We start from the raw sequence: 16,173 nt of genomic DNA, 5'->3' as shown, positions 1-16,173 counted from the left end.
CCGCATAGCGGAGCAAAATGGCGGCCGTGGCCACCGAGCCAGGAGCTACGGCGATACGAACAACAGCGACCACCGACGACGGCTCACCGGAACCGGGCACCAGCGGCTCGGGTCACATGCTAGTCTCCCAGGAGCCCGATCAGGCCGCGGAGCTGCGTAGCCCTCGCTCGGGAGACGGTGGGGGCGGGGAGGAGCGCCGCCATGTCGGGCCGGAGCCGGAGCCGAAGCCGGAGCCGGAGCCCGCGGGGGGGAAAGTCCAAGGTGAGGCCGCCGCCAGCGACCAACTCGTCCAGAACCGGATTGGCACCGGGAGGGAAGCGGCTTGGAACGGCTCGGCGCAGGCGGCGGCGTGCCGCAGCATCCTCGAGCAGCCCAAGCCCTCCTCCTCCGCCGTCTTCCTTCACTCCTTCCCGGCCGCCCGGCCCCCGCCCGGCGCCGAGGCCGGCCTGTCCCTGGCGGAACCGGCGGAACCGACCACGAACGCCGCGGGCCGGGACCGGGTATACCCGGCTTCGGTCCAACCGGAGCGGAGGCCCGCTGCTTCTCAAGACGGTACCGCGGAGGGGGATCCGGAGACGGGATACGGCGAGCCCGAGAAGGGGGACGCGTGCGGCGGCTTGCGAGAACCGCCGAAGCCGGACGCCAACCCGGCCGAAGTCGCTCCGTGCGCTCCGAGGCTCGGCGGCCGCGTGCAGGACCTGAGCCTCAGCCTGGGCTCCGAGGTCCGGGTCTCCTTGGACCACGTCATCGATGACGCGCTGGTTGTGTCGTTCCGGGTGGGCGAGAAGCTCTTCTCCGGGGTTCTGATGGACGTTTCCAAAAGGTACGGCGAAATTCATCGGATAATCGAGAGGTGCAACAATGAATCGATACGACCAGCAATCCGTTATCAAATTCATCGATTCATGCCTTTTTTTGTCATTGAAGACTTTGTCTGACTTCAAATTGCCCAAACCCTCAGAATTCTCCCGATTTGTGTCGTCGTCCGTGAAGACGGACTGATTATCTTTGCGTTAAATCAAAAAAAAAAAAAAAAGACATTTGCAAACATTTGCTGCGGAAAACAACTATCAACATTTTTGCCGATTTTCTGACCAAACCAGTTCAAGTTTATGTTTGTGCATTTTCTGCACCGTCAATCTGAAATTGTACGGAAGTGTATTGCATTCACTTGGATTCCCGCAAAAAACTTTTTCCTGAGTCATTTTTTGGAGGGCTTTGTTTTTTTGAATATTTGTTATTTTTGTGACTAATTCCCTTGCAGTTCGCAGGTTCTCGCGGGATTTTCGGTGTGTCCCGATAACGCCGAAAACATTACTCAGAAAAACGAAGCCCTCAAATAAATTGCTCAGAAAAACAGCATTTTTTTTTTCTTTTTTTTAATCCAAGTGATGCAATACGCTTCCGTAGAAATTGTGTCCTGTTTTTGAATAAAGGGATGAAAATTAGAAAAGATTTGGGTTTTATCTGATTTGTCAGATAATTGAGAGAAATAATTGCCAGATGAATCGATGATGGAAATCATCATTCGCTGCAGGCAGCCCGAGAGCGAGGACGAATGTGCGCGATTTCACGAAACGCGCCATGAAATAATGTCGTCGTCGTCGTCGTCGAGCGAGAAGGAGATTTGGCCACGCGTCCTGCTTTTCGATTTCCTATTGAAACGGACGTTATCGCTGTTGCGCAACGCATCGTCGGCGTTTGTCTCACTTTTGTGCTCTCGCCACAGCCGTGTCGTGTGTGGAAATATTGATTTGGAAATCATCTTTTGGCCAAGGAGGAACTGCGTTGAAGTGAGAGGAGGAGCTTCATTTAGACAGAACATATTCTTGTCTTGTATTTACATTTATATTTTGAAAGGTTGTCACGTTTGAGTCTCTAAGGTTCTCATGTGGTGTGCTCAGGTTCGGACCGTACGGAATTCCCATCACGCCGTTTCCCCGTCGCGAAGACCAGAGTCGACCTCAGAGGGTGGCGGTCCCCGCAGAGGCCGCCGCCCCCACGTCCCCAAAGCGGGAAGTGCCCAGTGAAGACGCGCCTCCTTGCCCGTGGACCGCCAAGCCGCCGCCGCTGTTCCAGGAGGGGGCGCCGTACCCGCCCCCGCTGTTCATCAGGGACACCTACAACCAGGCGTTACCTCAGCCGCCGCCTCGGAAGATCAAGCGGCCCAAGCGGCGCTACCGCTGCGAGGAGCCCACCTCCATCATGAACGCCATCAAGCTGCGCCCCCGCCAGGTGCTGTGCGACAAGTGCAAAGGCGTGGTGGCGGCGGCCGGGCGGCGGACGGGCCCCGTGGACCTGAGGGGCGAGGAGGCGTCGCGGCGGGGGAAGGCGGCGGACGGGCCCGTGTCCGCCGAGGTCAAGCGACTGAGGAGCGACGACAGGAGCGGCCGAGGCGACAGACGCGCCCCGTCGGGCATCGGGGGCTCCGCCGCCTCTTCGCCGTCCTCGTCCGCGTCCATGCGTCTCAAGCTGAACTCTAAGAAGGTTCTTGGCAAAGGAACCTCAGCGGATCGCTCCAAAGCTCGCCAGGTTCTCAAGAAGATGGCGCGGAACTCGCAGCCTCCGCCGCCGCTCGGTGAGAACCAGGACAGAGAGGGCGGCGGCAAGGCCCTGACGCGCGCCGCCGCCTTGCAGAACCACAACCAGAAGGTCCACTTCACCCGCCGCCTGCAGCACCTTAGCGGCGCTCTGGTCGGCCCCGCCTCGCACACGGCGCTGCCGCCTCGAATGCGCCTCAAACCCCAAAGGTATCGTACCGACGACCCTCAGGGCCCCCCCCCCTCCTCCTCCTCTTCTTGCTCCTCCTCTTCCTCGCCTCCCAAACACAACGCTCGCTCGGCCACCTCGAGCCCAAACCTGCCCGCGTTCAACCCCGTACCGCCGCCCCCGCGCCTCGCCCCCAGTCCGACGCCGCCCTCTTCTTACTGTGCCGCTACGGAGGACAAGGAGGCTCCGCCTCCTTCAGAGACCGTAGACCTCCCCCCGCCCCCGGACCCGGCTTCCTTAGTTCCCCCCTGCCCGTCCTCCGTGGAGGTGGCGCTCGGCGACAAGGAAGGAGGTGAACTGAAACGGCGTCGCAAATCTTCCACGTCGTCGTCCTCTTCCTCGTCGTCGACGTCGTCGTCCTCTGTCTTCTCCAAGTCGGTGTCAAAATGTCTGCTGCCCGACGGGCGCACCGTGTGCGTGGGCGACATCGTGTGGGCCAAAATCTACGGCTTCCCCTGGTGGCCGGCGCGGGTGCTGGGCATCACGGTGGCGCGGCGGGCCAACGCCGTGTTGGCGGCGACGAGGCAGGAGGCGCGCGTGTCCTGGTTCGGCTCGCCCACCACCTCCTTCCTGCCGCTCTCGCAGCTGTCGCCCTTCCTGGAGAGCTTCCAGTCGCGCTTCGACAGGAAACGCAAGGGCCCGTACCGCCGCGCCATCTCCGAGGCCGCCAGCGCCGCCAAGCAGCTGACGCCCGAAGTGCGCGCGCTGCTCACGCAGTTTGAGACGTAGCGGTAGCCCGGGCCGTCCTCTCGCCTCGCGCCCTTTGCTGCAGGAAGTCACGCGTGCCCCCCCCCCCCTTGCCCGCCCGCTGCCCCCATTGTAAGAGTCCTTATTTTGTTCCTCTGAGGCGAGGCTTCTCTCCACGGAGGTTCTTCGGCTGTCGCTCGGCAGATTTCAAGCGGCTTTGGCATCGCTATGCCAAGCCGGCGCTTCCCAACCTTTGTTGAGCCGAAGCAAACATTTGAGATGAGAAAAGATCTCACAAAAGGTAGAATCATTAAGTCGCTTCTGAGCATTTCATTGTTCTCCCTGTCACTACAGTGGACGCCCGTTATTGGGGGGAGGGGAGGGGGGGTTTAGAGACCGGGCCCGACCGCCAATAGTGCAAATCTGCAAATTATTGACATCTATTGCAATTTCAAGCCCCCAAATTCTTGAATAAGCTCCCACATCCCCAAAACATGCACGGTAGGTTGCTTGAAGACCGAATTGTCCGTAGGTGTGAATGGTTGTTTGTCTATATCTGCCCTGCGATCGGCCGGCGACCGGTTCGGGGCGTACCCCGCCTCCTGCCCGCAGTCAGCTGGGATGGGCTCCGGCACGCCCGCGACCCGCGTGGCAGAAAATGGATGGATGGACGGACGGATACCGCCAAGAAGCGCTTCCCGTGCAAAACAGCGGTTGCGCCCCAAAAAGGTGAAAACAAATCAGTGAACATGAGAATCCGCAGCGCCAATATGTTGGGGGGGTCTGCTGTGTACGTCGCTGGCATAGATAGAAGAACAAAGCTAGAGCGGACCCCCTCACGTTCGCAGATTTGGGGGGGGAGGAAAAAAAATGTTTTCTTTGTTTCCATGGGAATTCTAAATGAGCGTCAAGTATTTGCAGACATTCGCGGTCGGGCCCAGTCCCCGTCCGCTTCCAATTGTGGGGGTCCACTGCACATTGTTTGGCTAAATAGCTACTTTTTGGACCGCTTCAGACGAAAACAAAGTTAGGAAAACCTGGAGTACTTTTGTAGCAGCGCGACACCATTCCCCAAAAATGAGAAAGTCCGGTTGGACGCGCCAAGAATTTTGAAAATGGGGTGATGGGTTGTGGCGAGTTTTTGACGTTGGGGGGAAAAAACGTTTTGTGTGATGTCATCTATGGAAAATTGGGTCAAACAGCACCCTTAAATTAGAGGGTTTTTTTCTCCAGGCGATAGCGCACAAAAACAATCATCAAAAAGGGTTTTTTTATTTTTTTCCCCCTCCCAAAAAATCTCACGACACAATCTCACAAAATGGAGGTACGGGATCATTCTGCCATCGAATTGTTCTGCCTGCCACCGTACGTCGCTGGCAAAGCTCGCTCGCTCGCGGAACACATTAGAATCGTTCTTGGGCCGATGTGCGGAAATTGTTGTCATTTGCAATGCTAACGTGTCGGGCTGTCACTAGCGAATATATCTGTCGACGACTCCATCGATGAATCGAATAATCCGATAAATTATTTTGGTTGAAAGTTTATTGCGCAATCTTCTGTTTCCGATTTCTGTCGATTAACCGATTGTTGTCGTTTATTTGCCGTTGTCGTCTGATGCGACAAAATCAATTAACGAACAACGAAGCGGAACGAGCCGAAGAAACGGAGATCGACATCTTGGCTGGCGAGTCATGCGCTACCGACCTTCAAGTACAACAGCACACTAGGCCCAAGTGTTCTTCAAGGAGCCGATTTAATCCCTGCGCCGTGTTTAATAACGCTGTGAACATTTTGAACATCAATACTGCTCTTAAATATCGGAAAATCCAACTGTTCTCGAATAAAGCTTCAAATATGAAAGTTACAAATTGTACCCAAAAGAAACAGTTCGAAGATTAAGTACAAATGTAGATTATGCCAAAGTTAAATACAACTAAAGTGTACTTAGCAAATGTTTAAGCCCCGTTAACCAAATGCACATTTGAGTGAGTAGCACTCGTGCCACACTTTGAGAACCACCGGATGAATTGATGACCTCAAAAATTGATCGATTAGCCGGCGATGAATTTTGACAGCCGCTAATGCGTTGTTGGGAAGCGCTGCGCTCAAAGCTAAGCTAGCCGGGGAGGTGGAAACGCTTTGGATTTATTTTTTTTGCCGCGTGCGTTTTAAATTTTGTCTTTTTTTGTTGTTGTGCCGTGACGGAGACGAAGAACCGATCAAAGCTGTGAAACTCTTTCTCCAAACTGAGGTCGGGGGGCCTCAAAGCGGTTCGAGTCGTTCACGCGTCATCATCAATCCCAAATTGACGCCGCGGCGACGTTTGCCGGGCCAGCCCTCAGCCGCCACCCCCCCCCCCCCCCCACTTCCTTCCTTCCTTCCTTCCTTCCTTCCTTCCTACCTCCGATGATGATGATGATGATGGTGATGATGGTGACGATGGTGTATTTTCCCTCTCTGTTTGTCTCCTGCTCCACTTTGGGACTCTTTTTCCCGCCTGTTTGCAGATCAGAGATTCTGAACAAAAGCGAGTTTGTGTAAATGTTTTTTTTTTTTTTTCTCTCTCTCTGATGTTTCAAATCTTAAATAAAATTTCTCTTGGAATTGTGGTTGAATTTGAGCTTTTTTTCTTCCGCCGCTGCGACTGCGCCCGCGCGACTCACTGCTTTTTTTTTTATTATAATTTTTTTTTTCCTCCTTGGATTGTCTTACCTGCAAACAGTGTTTTGAAGCAAGCGAGCAGAGTGGGAAAATACTAGTAGCACTTTAGCGTCGCTACATTAGCAGGCGGGCTAACCGCTGTGGGTAACAAAAATAAACAAACAATCCAAACGCATACTGGGAAACGGCGCCGCCAAGAGGCCATAACTCAATGGGTGTTACGCTCATGCAAATGTACTAGTACACTTTCTGTCCTCATTTGTAAAACTGACTTAGTAATGTTTTTTCCCCCCACTATTGTATGACACTGTCACGCACTAGTAGAATGACTAGGCCACACGAGTAGAACAACTACATATTATTCGTGAGACAAAACTGCACTAGTTGAGAACGACATGCTACTAGTACAACTATCTAGTGACATAAAATGTTACTTCTTAATATCTAGCACTTCAATTGTAGTGCCCCCTAGTTGTTCTACTAGTGCACAGTAGTGGATAAAAACTACTAGTAAGAGAGTTGTTCTACAAAAATGTTCTTACTAGTGAGGACAAAGTGAACTAGTACAGATCTTAAGCTGGATATCAAGGACACTGAGTACATACTTTAATGGCTTGCCCACAATGTGGCATTCCTGTGCACTAGTAGAATGACTAGGGCGCACTAATAGCCAACTACTCGTGAGACAAAACCAATTTGGTTGACAACTGTGTGACACTAGTAATTCTTGTTACATAAATTCTACTAGCTAACATCTAGCGCTTCACTAATAGTGCACACTAGTGTAGTTGTTCTGTTAGTGCACAACAGTAAAGTCGTACAGTAGTGGAAAACCATCACTAGTAAGCCAGTTGTACTAGTGTGCTGAATTGGCTTACTAGCCAGGACAAGGTGTACTAGTACATGGACCTTAAGTTGGATATCGCATAAATGCTCAAACAGCTTTTTGTGCACTAGTAGAAAGTTAAAAAAAAATCCACTACTGTATGGCACTAGTAAAACAACTAGGGCACATTTATAAAACAACAATATTTAATAGTGAGACAAATCTGTGCACTAGTTGATGTCTTGAGTGCTACTAGTACTACTTTATGTCACTAGTAATAATAGTCATTATTCTACGAGTGCGCCCTAGTTGGTCTAAAAGTTCCCGGTTATGTCAAATAGCAGTGGAAAAAATGAACTAGCATAGTCGTTCTCGTAATGTGCCCTAGTCAGTCTACTAGCGCACTGAGTTGTCTTCAAGAACGAACAAGGAACTAGCTACCCTTACCCTTAAGCTGATACTTTGTAAGCGCTCGAACGGCTTTCCGCACGGCCAAAAACCTCCCGGCATGCATTGCAGCGGCGTCATGTGACCGGCCGCTCGCGGTGACATCGTCGCGTGGTGACGTCACCGTGCGATGACATCATGTGACGTCTGTGTCGTTGCAGCTCCGCCTCCCTGAAGAGCTGCTGACGTCGTCTGCGCCGCCATCGGCTCGGCCGTCAATCACGCCGACTCCATCCACCGATCGCCGATCGATATTTAATGACAAATATATTTATCAAGCCGAGCCGCCGATCACGGAAGGGACGGGCGCCGCTTCTACGTTAGCCTAGCTTAGCACGCCGGCTTGTAATTATTGTTAGTTGTCATAGAAATGAGATGAGCAAGGCAATAAAATGTCGCACGTGGTGTCAAATGTGATTGGTTGATTTACTGAATGAGGGGCGGGCATTTCATCGATTTTATGGATTCGACATGGAGTTTGTTCGGCCGAACTAAAAGTCCCGAAAGATAGAATCCCGATATGAATTGAACAAAATCGTCAGCATCGTCACTGTAAACGGATGAAAAAGGAATTTATTCTGTGTCCAAAATTGGATTTATCGTAAACGGGAGTGCGCCCCCATTCGATGGGGGGGGGGGGGGGGGGGGGCAAAGTGATTTTAGCCAATTTCTTTTCTCGTTCGCTACTAAAAAATATATCGTGAGATTCCTGTGGAAAACGTCGGACATTCGGTCCGTCATCATATTGCAAGTGACTTTTTGTGCGTTTTCGCACATTTCCACATTGTACAAAGCTAATTGTATTTTGGTTGTTGCTATTATTATGACATCGCTATGATGGGCCTCTCTCCAGTGGCATTAACGGTAAACACGTCATGAGTGACGTTTGTAAAAATGGAACTCTTTGGACACTGAGATGCATTTGTGTTACTTACAAATGAAGCTTTTCAATTAATAGGAGAAAAATCGGATAGATCCCAAAATTGAATTAGCAAAAGTCAATTTGGCACAAGCGCCTTCGTACGCGAGCTGCACGGGCACAACTGGCGCCAGGCGCTCCCTAAACATGCAGTTTGGCTAACGGGTTAGCCGGTGAACAGCCAGGCAACGCTGCACTCTCGTTCGCCGACTCGCACGTCCCTCAGCTTCAAAGTCACAGATACTACAGTGGCAAATGTGAGGGTAGCATACGTAGTCGCTCCTTTTTGCTAACAGATTTTCATTGGGTCTCGGGTGTTCCGGAACGTAGCCCCGCAATCAACGAGGGACTCGTCGTCGATTCCGCTGCGGTGATCGAATCGTACGAGTCAGGAACGGTCACAGGTTTTCCATTTGGGGTCAAGGTTGCATCAGCGGGGGTCTTCGTGGCCAGGATGTGTTTGTCTGTTTGTTTTTAGTAACAAATGGCAACGAACGGAGCAGCTGAGACCCTCGCTCACGCGGGAAGTGATACGACATCGCCGGACGGAGGCCACGTCGCTCACTCGTGGAAGGAGACGAGGTAAAGAGGGGCGACGGAGGGCAGTCAATCGCAAATCGGACCCAGCGACATTTTACCGAATGTTTTACGGAAAACACGGCAGCTGTGGACGATTCGGGTTTAGCGCAGCCGCTGGAAAGCGCAGTAGAATCCGACAATTTGATTCCCCGACTCGAGTTACCGGAGTCACCGGAAAGACGAGACTCGGAGGATTCGCTCGACGGACTCGTGGCGGGAAAGTCATCGGAAACGCTGCGCCTTGACTCGACGGGAAATAGCAAACAAAGGAAAAATGGAATCTTTCAAAAAAGAAAATCTGCAGAAACCGAATGGCAAACTGCGAATACGTGGGCGTTCATCGAGGAGCGCGCTCGTATCTCACATTTTTTGCGTGGATCTCAAAAAGCGCCGGCTGATCTAAAAAAGAAGCTTGTAAGTGGAGGCACTCGTATCTCAAGGCGTCTTGTATCTCAGCTATTTCGGACGGCCAAAACGCTTTCAAAGTTGGTTTGGTTTCAGGAGAAATAAAGCAAAGCCCAAAAGGGGGAAAACAAAGAGGAGGCCATGTTTTCAATGATGTCGCCGTCTTTTGCTTGGAAGGCAAAAAGGCAAGAAATCCCATTTTGGGGGGAGAAATGAAAATGCGATTTCATTTCAAGGCCACGTCGGCCAGCCCGAGACGGTGCGGGGGCGTCGTCGAAGTCGTCGCGGCGGAAGATTCGGCGTGCAAACTGCAGCTAAACGTGAGCGCGCGCTCCAGGCCGATGGCTAATAGTGTAATCATTGATGAGGCGACACTCCTGCAGTAATTGATTTAGCGCTTTCGGTGCGTTTCAGGTGAAAGTCCACTCAGATTCTGTTCACACCGCCAACGCTCGCCTTTCGGGTCTCCGCTGCGTCAACATGGCCGCCGGTCGAGACGACTGCAAGGTAAGAGGATTATTGATGATCGCAGGTGGCGATAAAAGAAGTACAAGTGGCGGCGGATGAAAAACGAGTAGAAGTTCGCGTTCGACTGTCGCACTTCAGGAAATTCTCGACGATATTTGCTTGGATAACTTGGCGCATCGGAAACAAAAAACTTCTCCAATCAAGCTAGTTATCGAGTTAAGCTGGTAAATTGCATTGTGGTCATACTATGGAGGGAACAAAACAACGTTATATTTCGCATGCAGCGCTAGCGCAACATCGATGCTATCAAGGCAGCCATATTGCTAACGTTGTGAACTGACGAACACAAAAATACGAATTCTGAAGACCAGTTGACTTATTTTCATCGTCGTCTTCTTCGGCGTGTCGTCATCTGCAGACGTTGAAAAACATCGAAAAAGGGAGGAGGAGAAAGTACAAATGTCGGGAGTAAAAAGCAAAAAGTGGAGTAAAAAAATAAAAAAAAAAAAAGGATTTGTACTTGTATTTATTTCCCGACCGCTGTCGGTCACGGCCGTCCTCGCTCGCGTGGCCTACATGGCGACGCTACGACGGTCGCGTCGCCATGTCGACTTTGACCGCTAGCCCTCGTTAGCCGTTGTTGCGGCCTTCGAGGGGTTAACCTGAGCGCGTGGGCGCCTTCCGGAAGCGCTCGCGGTAAACAACGGCGTCACGTGACGTCGAGCGGGAAGTCGCGTGACGCGGCGTCCGTCGATAAAGCCCGAGTGCGATTGCTCAGAAGACGTTCCCGGGAGGCGGAGCGGAAAGTGTCGCTCGCTAACAGGAAGTGTTCCGGTTCCTAATATTGTGAGATGGTGTGTTGGGACCGCGTCAGGATGAGGTCACTAAGAGGCGGCGCCACCAGGCGAGCGAAGAGCCAATCGGAGAGCAGCGGTTGGCGGAGGACATGATTTACACCATCGAGGACGTGCCGCCCTGGTACCTGTGCGTCCTGCTGGGCCTGCAGGTACGGCGCAAAGACGGCGGGCCGTGCGACGGCACGCACACGTGTGACCCGCGCCGTGTGTCCAGCACTACCTGACCTGCTTCAGCGGGACGGTGGCCGTGCCCTTCCTGCTGGCCGAGGCCATGTGCGTGGGCCAGGACCAGAACGCCGTCAGCCAGCTCATCGGGACCATTTTCACCACCGTGGGAATCACCACGCTCATACAGACCACCGTGGGAGTCAGGTGACCGGCGCCGACACCGGACCGCCTCGGAAGGAAGAGCGCCGTCCGTCGCTAATAGGGGTTGAACCGATGAGCTTTACTTCTGCGCAACGGCGGTTAGAAAGCCGAGCCGATGAATCGGCGCTCGCGTCTTTTGGCTGGAACAACACAAGACAGTAGTGGGCGACGCGCAGCAAACTTGCGACGGTGCCCCAAGCGTCCGTCCGTCCGTCCATCGACTATTTTCTTCCGCTTATACCTCCCCCTCCCCAGCCGCTTCGTCCAACACTTCCGGGGGGATTCCGAGGCGTTATCTGAAGTCGGGTCGCGGGGGCGGCGGCCTCAGCTGGGAAGCCCAGACCACTTCACCCAACACTTCCGGGGGCCCAGCCGGGAGACGGACGTCCCTCCAGCTTTCAGTCTCTCCGGTCGCGGGTCGTCCCCGGGCCTCCTCCCGGTGGGACGCGCCCGGAACACCTCGCCGGGGAGACGTCCTAACCCTATACCCCAGCCGCCTCCTCTGGCTCCTCTCGATTTCTGTCAGTGCAACTACGAATTCTTATTACATTGTAAACGTTTGTGGGTGGCGGCCACGCACACTTCGGACACGCCGATTCCCACCTCGGCGCAGGTTGTTCATACATGCTAAGGAATATTTCTCGGAAGCTCGTGGACAATGAAAACAACAGGGAGATATTCCCTTCAAAGGAAAATCCCGAGTTCTCGAGGTCAACCCAAGATGTTGACGTTAGTTCGTTCACCGTATCGTCCCCCTTTTGGGGTCAACTCGCAGGGTCGCTGCAATATGTTATTGCGCAGCCATTTTGGAATTCTACCGTCGCGCGTCGCATCCCCGAAGTTGAGTTACGTGAGTCGGAGTTAAGGTCCGAAATGTCGACCGTCTGCGAGGCGGCGATGGCGACTCGACTGTTACCGCCTTAATCGTTCAACCCCTAGCGGCGAATATTCGGAGCGTCGCTCGCCGATATTCCGTAAGCACGCGGGAATTTTCGGCGTCGGCCTCTGACATTCCCGATTGTTGTCGTTGTCGTCGGGTAGACTTCCTCTGTTTCAAGCGTCCGCTCTCGCGTTCCTGATTCCCGCGCAAGCCATCCTCGGCCTGGAAAGATGGACGTGCCCCAGTCGAGGTGAGCACACCGGACAAACTGCGCGCGTGCGGCGGATTTTGTATTTTCACGTTGGTGTGTGCGCGTGTGTCGACAGAGGAGATTTACGGCAACTGGAGTTTCCCGCTGGACACGTCGCACGTTTGGCAACCCCGCATCAGAGAGGTGTCCGTCCGTCCGTCCGGCCGTCTTCGAGCTTGCGATCGACGGGAACGTTTGACGCGCGTACGTGTGTGTGTGTGTGCGCGCGCCCGTCAGATCCAGGGCGCCATCGTGGTCTCGAGCACGGTGGAGGTGGCGATCGGCTTCCTGGGACTCCCCGGCATCCTGCTGGAGTACATCGGCCCGCTGACCGTCACGCCCACCGTGTCGCTCATCGGCCTGTCCGTCTTCACCACGGCCGGCGAGCGCGCCGGATCGCACTGGGGGTTCTCCGCGCTGTGAGCCGCCCGCCCGCACGCGCGCACGCGCTTGTCAACTGTGCTGAGCTTGTAGTTTTTGCGTGCGTGCAGGTGCATTCTCCTCATCGTGCTGTTTGCGCAGTACTTGCGGACGACGTCGCTTCCTGTTCCCGTGTGCACGGGCAAGAAAGGCCTGAGCTTGAGCAGGGTTCACGTCTTCAAGATGTTTCCCGTAAACGACAACTCGCCGCCTCGCCGGAAGGTTTCCAAATGTTTTTTTGGGGGACTCGTTGTTGTTTTTCAGATCATCCTGGCCATCGTCCTGGTGTGGCTCCTGTGTTACATCTTCACCCTCAGCGACCTTCTGCCCAGCGACCCGCGACGTTACGGCCACAAGGCGCGCACCGACGCCCGCGGGGACATCATGACCTCCGCGCCCTGGTTCAGGGTGCCGTACCCCTGTGAGAACAATCGCCATATACGTCAACATCCATCCGTGCAACCGTACATCTACCTTTACAACTACAGTGCCGGGAAAAAGTCGATTTTTATTGGGGGGGGGCATAGTTTCCACCATGTTTTCATGGTTGAGATCATCCAACAAATGTCAATATCAGTCAAAGATGACACAAGTAAATATAAAATGCAGTTTGTCATTTGTTGACCACGCTTCCGTCTTTTCTCCACTTGTGGATAACGGCTCTCGCCCCAAAAAGAATTTCCCTCAATAAATAAAAGCACCATTGAAAAACTGCATTTTGTGTTCGCGTGGGTTGTCGCCGTCCGATATTTGCACTCGTTGATGATTTGGGGCAAAGCGGACCGATACCTTTTCGTGGAGCCGCACCGCATTGATCTCCGCAACTTAATCGGTAGGCCAGTGGGGGGTGCCGGTGGTGACGTTGGCGGGGGTGTTGGGCATGTTCAGCGCCACCCTGGCGGGCATCGTGGAGTCCATCGGCGACTACTACGCGTGCGCTCGCCTCGCCGGGGCGCCGCCGCCTCCGGTCCACGCCATCAACAGGTGAGACGCGTCACACCCGCGCGTCACCTTCGACCCCGGGTGGGCGCCGACATCAAGCGCTTGTGTGTTTTTTTTTTCGCAGAGGGATCTTCACCGAGGGCGTGTGCTGCATCATCGCGGGACTCTTGGGCACCGGAAACGGATCCACGTCCTCCAGCCCCAACATCGGCGTGCTCGCCATCACCAAGGTGCTCGCTCGGTCTCGCTACGTGCGTGCGGACACAAATCGCAACAAGGCCGCGACATCCGCAACGTCTACGTAGACGGCTCCTCTCGTCGCGCGTCATCTACGCCGACTGCGATGACTACGTGTACGACTTATCATGTGATGTGTGCGTGCGCAGGTGGGCAGCCGTCGCGTGGTCCAGTACGGCGCCGGCATCATGTTGCTGCTGGGATGCGTCGGAAAGTTCACGGCGCTGTTCGCGTCCCTGCCAGATCCCATCCTGGGAGGAATGTTCTGCACGCTCTTTGGTGAATCTTCTCTCCGCGGTCACGCACTAGTAGCCACTACGTTGTGCACTAGACAGCGAGTCGGACGTGTTGGAGAAATGAATTGGGAGTTGTATATTCTCTATGTGCGGTATCAAAAGTCACATCAGAAAACAAAAAGTGTGGCCTTTCACGTAAAGGGGGAGATTTCCCCCAAAAAAGGAAAAAAGGTTCCCTCCGCCGGGGTACGCCCTCAACCGGTCGCCAGCCAATCGTAGGGCACACCGAAACAAACAACCATTCGCACCTACGGGCAATTTAGAGTCTTCGGCGCGCACGTTTTTGGGATGTGGGAGGAAAGCGCAGCGCCCGGAGAAAAGCCACGCGGGCACGGGGAGGACGTGCCGACTCCACACAGGCCAGGCCGGATTTGAACCCGCAACCTCACGACCGCGAGGCAAATGTGCTAAACAGCGGCATATATTTATAACTATACATTTCCATTTAAAAAAAAAAAAAAAAGTATTTTCTAGATATGGTCGTTAGGATTGTTTTTCTATGTTCAAGATATGTTTGTCTATAATTTGTCTCCGGGCTTTTTTTTTTTTTTTTTTTCCAGGGATGATCACGGCGGTGGGGCTTTCCAACCTGCAGCTGGTGGACCTCAACTCGTCCCGCAATCTCTTCGTGCTGGGCTTCTCCATGTTCTTCGGCCTCACGCTGCCCGCCTACCTGGACGCGCACCCCAACTCCATCGACACGGGTGCGTGCGCGCGCTCGACGCCGCATCCGCGCACGTGCGACCAACAAACGAGCTGTTTTGCGCTTGCAGGTGTGGAGGAGCTCAACCAGATCCTGACGGTTCTTCTGTCCACCGAGATGTTTGTGGGAGGTTTCCTGGCCTTCTGCCTGGACAACACCGTTCCAGGTCACACACGCAAACCTTCGTCTTCATCGCCGTGACGACGCCCGCGACAATTATTCCAATAACTCGAATAATTTGATTACATCATTTGATCATTTTGGACGAACGTTACTGCAGTCGCACGCGAGCCGGGACGAAGAATTTGTATCCAATTCCTAATTCCTTAACTTTAACTATTAGTCGGAAGAATAATCCATTCTAAAAATGGATTGTCGCCACAGCGATGTCGTCGCGTCATCGTGACAATGTCGAAGGCGCGCCAATATTTTGGCAAAACGTGCACGACGACGGCGTTGCCGTGGGGATATCGTTGCCCAAAAAGCGTCTCTGTAATCAAGATGTGGTCGTGGCGCGTTGTTACGTGACGATGTTTTTTCGCCGTGCCGATGTTTGCGTGTTCAGGGTCGAGAGAGGAGCGCGGCCTCCTGCGGTGGAGCGCCTCCACGTCCTCGGCGTCCTCGTCGCCCTCGTACGACTTCCCCGCGGGGATGGCGCTGGTCCGACGGGTCGACTGCCTCAGGAGGCTGCCCGTCAGTCCCACCTTCAGGGGGTGGGGCGCTTCCGGAGACCGAGAGCGAGGGGCGGAGCTCGCAGAGGAAGATGCCGACGCCTCGACCAAAGTTTGACGTGTGTCGCTGGAGGTTTTGGAGCGTACCCACGTGGCACTGCTGCCTGCGTGCATGTACATTGCGTGTTGGAATGTTGATGTAGAATGCCAAACACAGGTCATGTGTAATGTGTGTGAAAGGTATTTTCATGTCTTGATGTCTTGTGAGCTGTATTTTCATTCGTAATAACTTCTGGTCATTTTGAGCAACTTATACACATAATGTACGTTCTTATTATCTAACGCGAGATTTTTAACACATTATACAACACATTATCAGTGTGATTTTTGTTTTTCTTGAAAAGCCAGATTTATACTGTGAAATATGTGCATGATACAAAATCTAAAATCCCCCAAATATTTGTTTTGTTCAAAAGGACCAATAAAGGCTCCAGTTTGATAGAAATGGAATTTTCCGTCAATTATTGAACGGTTTAGTCTTCACAAGCAAATTTGATCTGCCTGGCAGAAAAAGTTCTTCTTTGCTTTGATTTTTCACCAAATCACCTTTCAACATACATGAAATAGTTGTACACTTAATGATTTGCAACCCACCATTTCACGTACATTTGGATTTTAAAATTAAGTCTGCCATTAAAAGAAACCACAGCTCCCAAAATGTCTCAGATAATACACACACACACACACACACGCGCGCGCGCGAAATCCCCCCAAAAGCACGAAACGG

At 53.2% G+C, this 16,173-nt stretch overlaps 1 protein-coding gene across 12 annotated transcripts; it reads left to right on the top strand.

Annotated features, from left to right (window-relative positions):
- Positions 1-7: 7 nt before the first annotated feature.
- On the top strand, positions 8-15,891 carry slc23a1 (solute carrier family 23 member 1). 12 transcript variants are annotated; one of them, XM_061751468.1, is made up of 16 exons: positions 3,527-3,757; positions 7,552-8,891; positions 9,708-9,800; positions 10,636-10,767; positions 10,833-10,990; positions 12,029-12,117; positions 12,194-12,261; positions 12,355-12,536; positions 12,609-12,729; positions 12,802-12,958; positions 13,374-13,521; positions 13,604-13,709; positions 13,866-13,995; positions 14,573-14,716; positions 14,786-14,881; positions 15,281-15,891. In XM_061751468.1, the coding sequence occupies exons 3-16, from the start codon at positions 9,774-9,776 to the stop codon at positions 15,502-15,504; spliced, it is 1,782 nt and encodes a 593-aa protein (XP_061607452.1). In that variant the 5' UTR covers positions 3,527-3,757; positions 7,552-8,891; positions 9,708-9,773; the 3' UTR covers positions 15,505-15,891. The 12 variants fall into 12 exon arrangements, 9 of the variants coding, with proteins under 9 accessions (XP_061607453.1, XP_061607445.1, XP_061607447.1 ...); XM_061751466.1 differs by having other exon boundaries at positions 3,526-3,757; positions 12,194-12,536; XM_061751467.1 differs by having other exon boundaries at positions 12,609-12,958.
- The last annotated feature ends 282 nt before the right edge of the window (positions 15,892-16,173 follow it).

The sequence above is a fragment of the Phyllopteryx taeniolatus genome, chromosome 17 (assembly GCF_024500385.1).
Source record: "Phyllopteryx taeniolatus isolate TA_2022b chromosome 17, UOR_Ptae_1.2, whole genome shotgun sequence".
NCBI lineage: Eukaryota > Metazoa > Chordata > Actinopteri > Syngnathiformes > Syngnathidae > Phyllopteryx > Phyllopteryx taeniolatus.
This window is presented reverse-complemented; position numbering and strand designations above follow the sequence as displayed.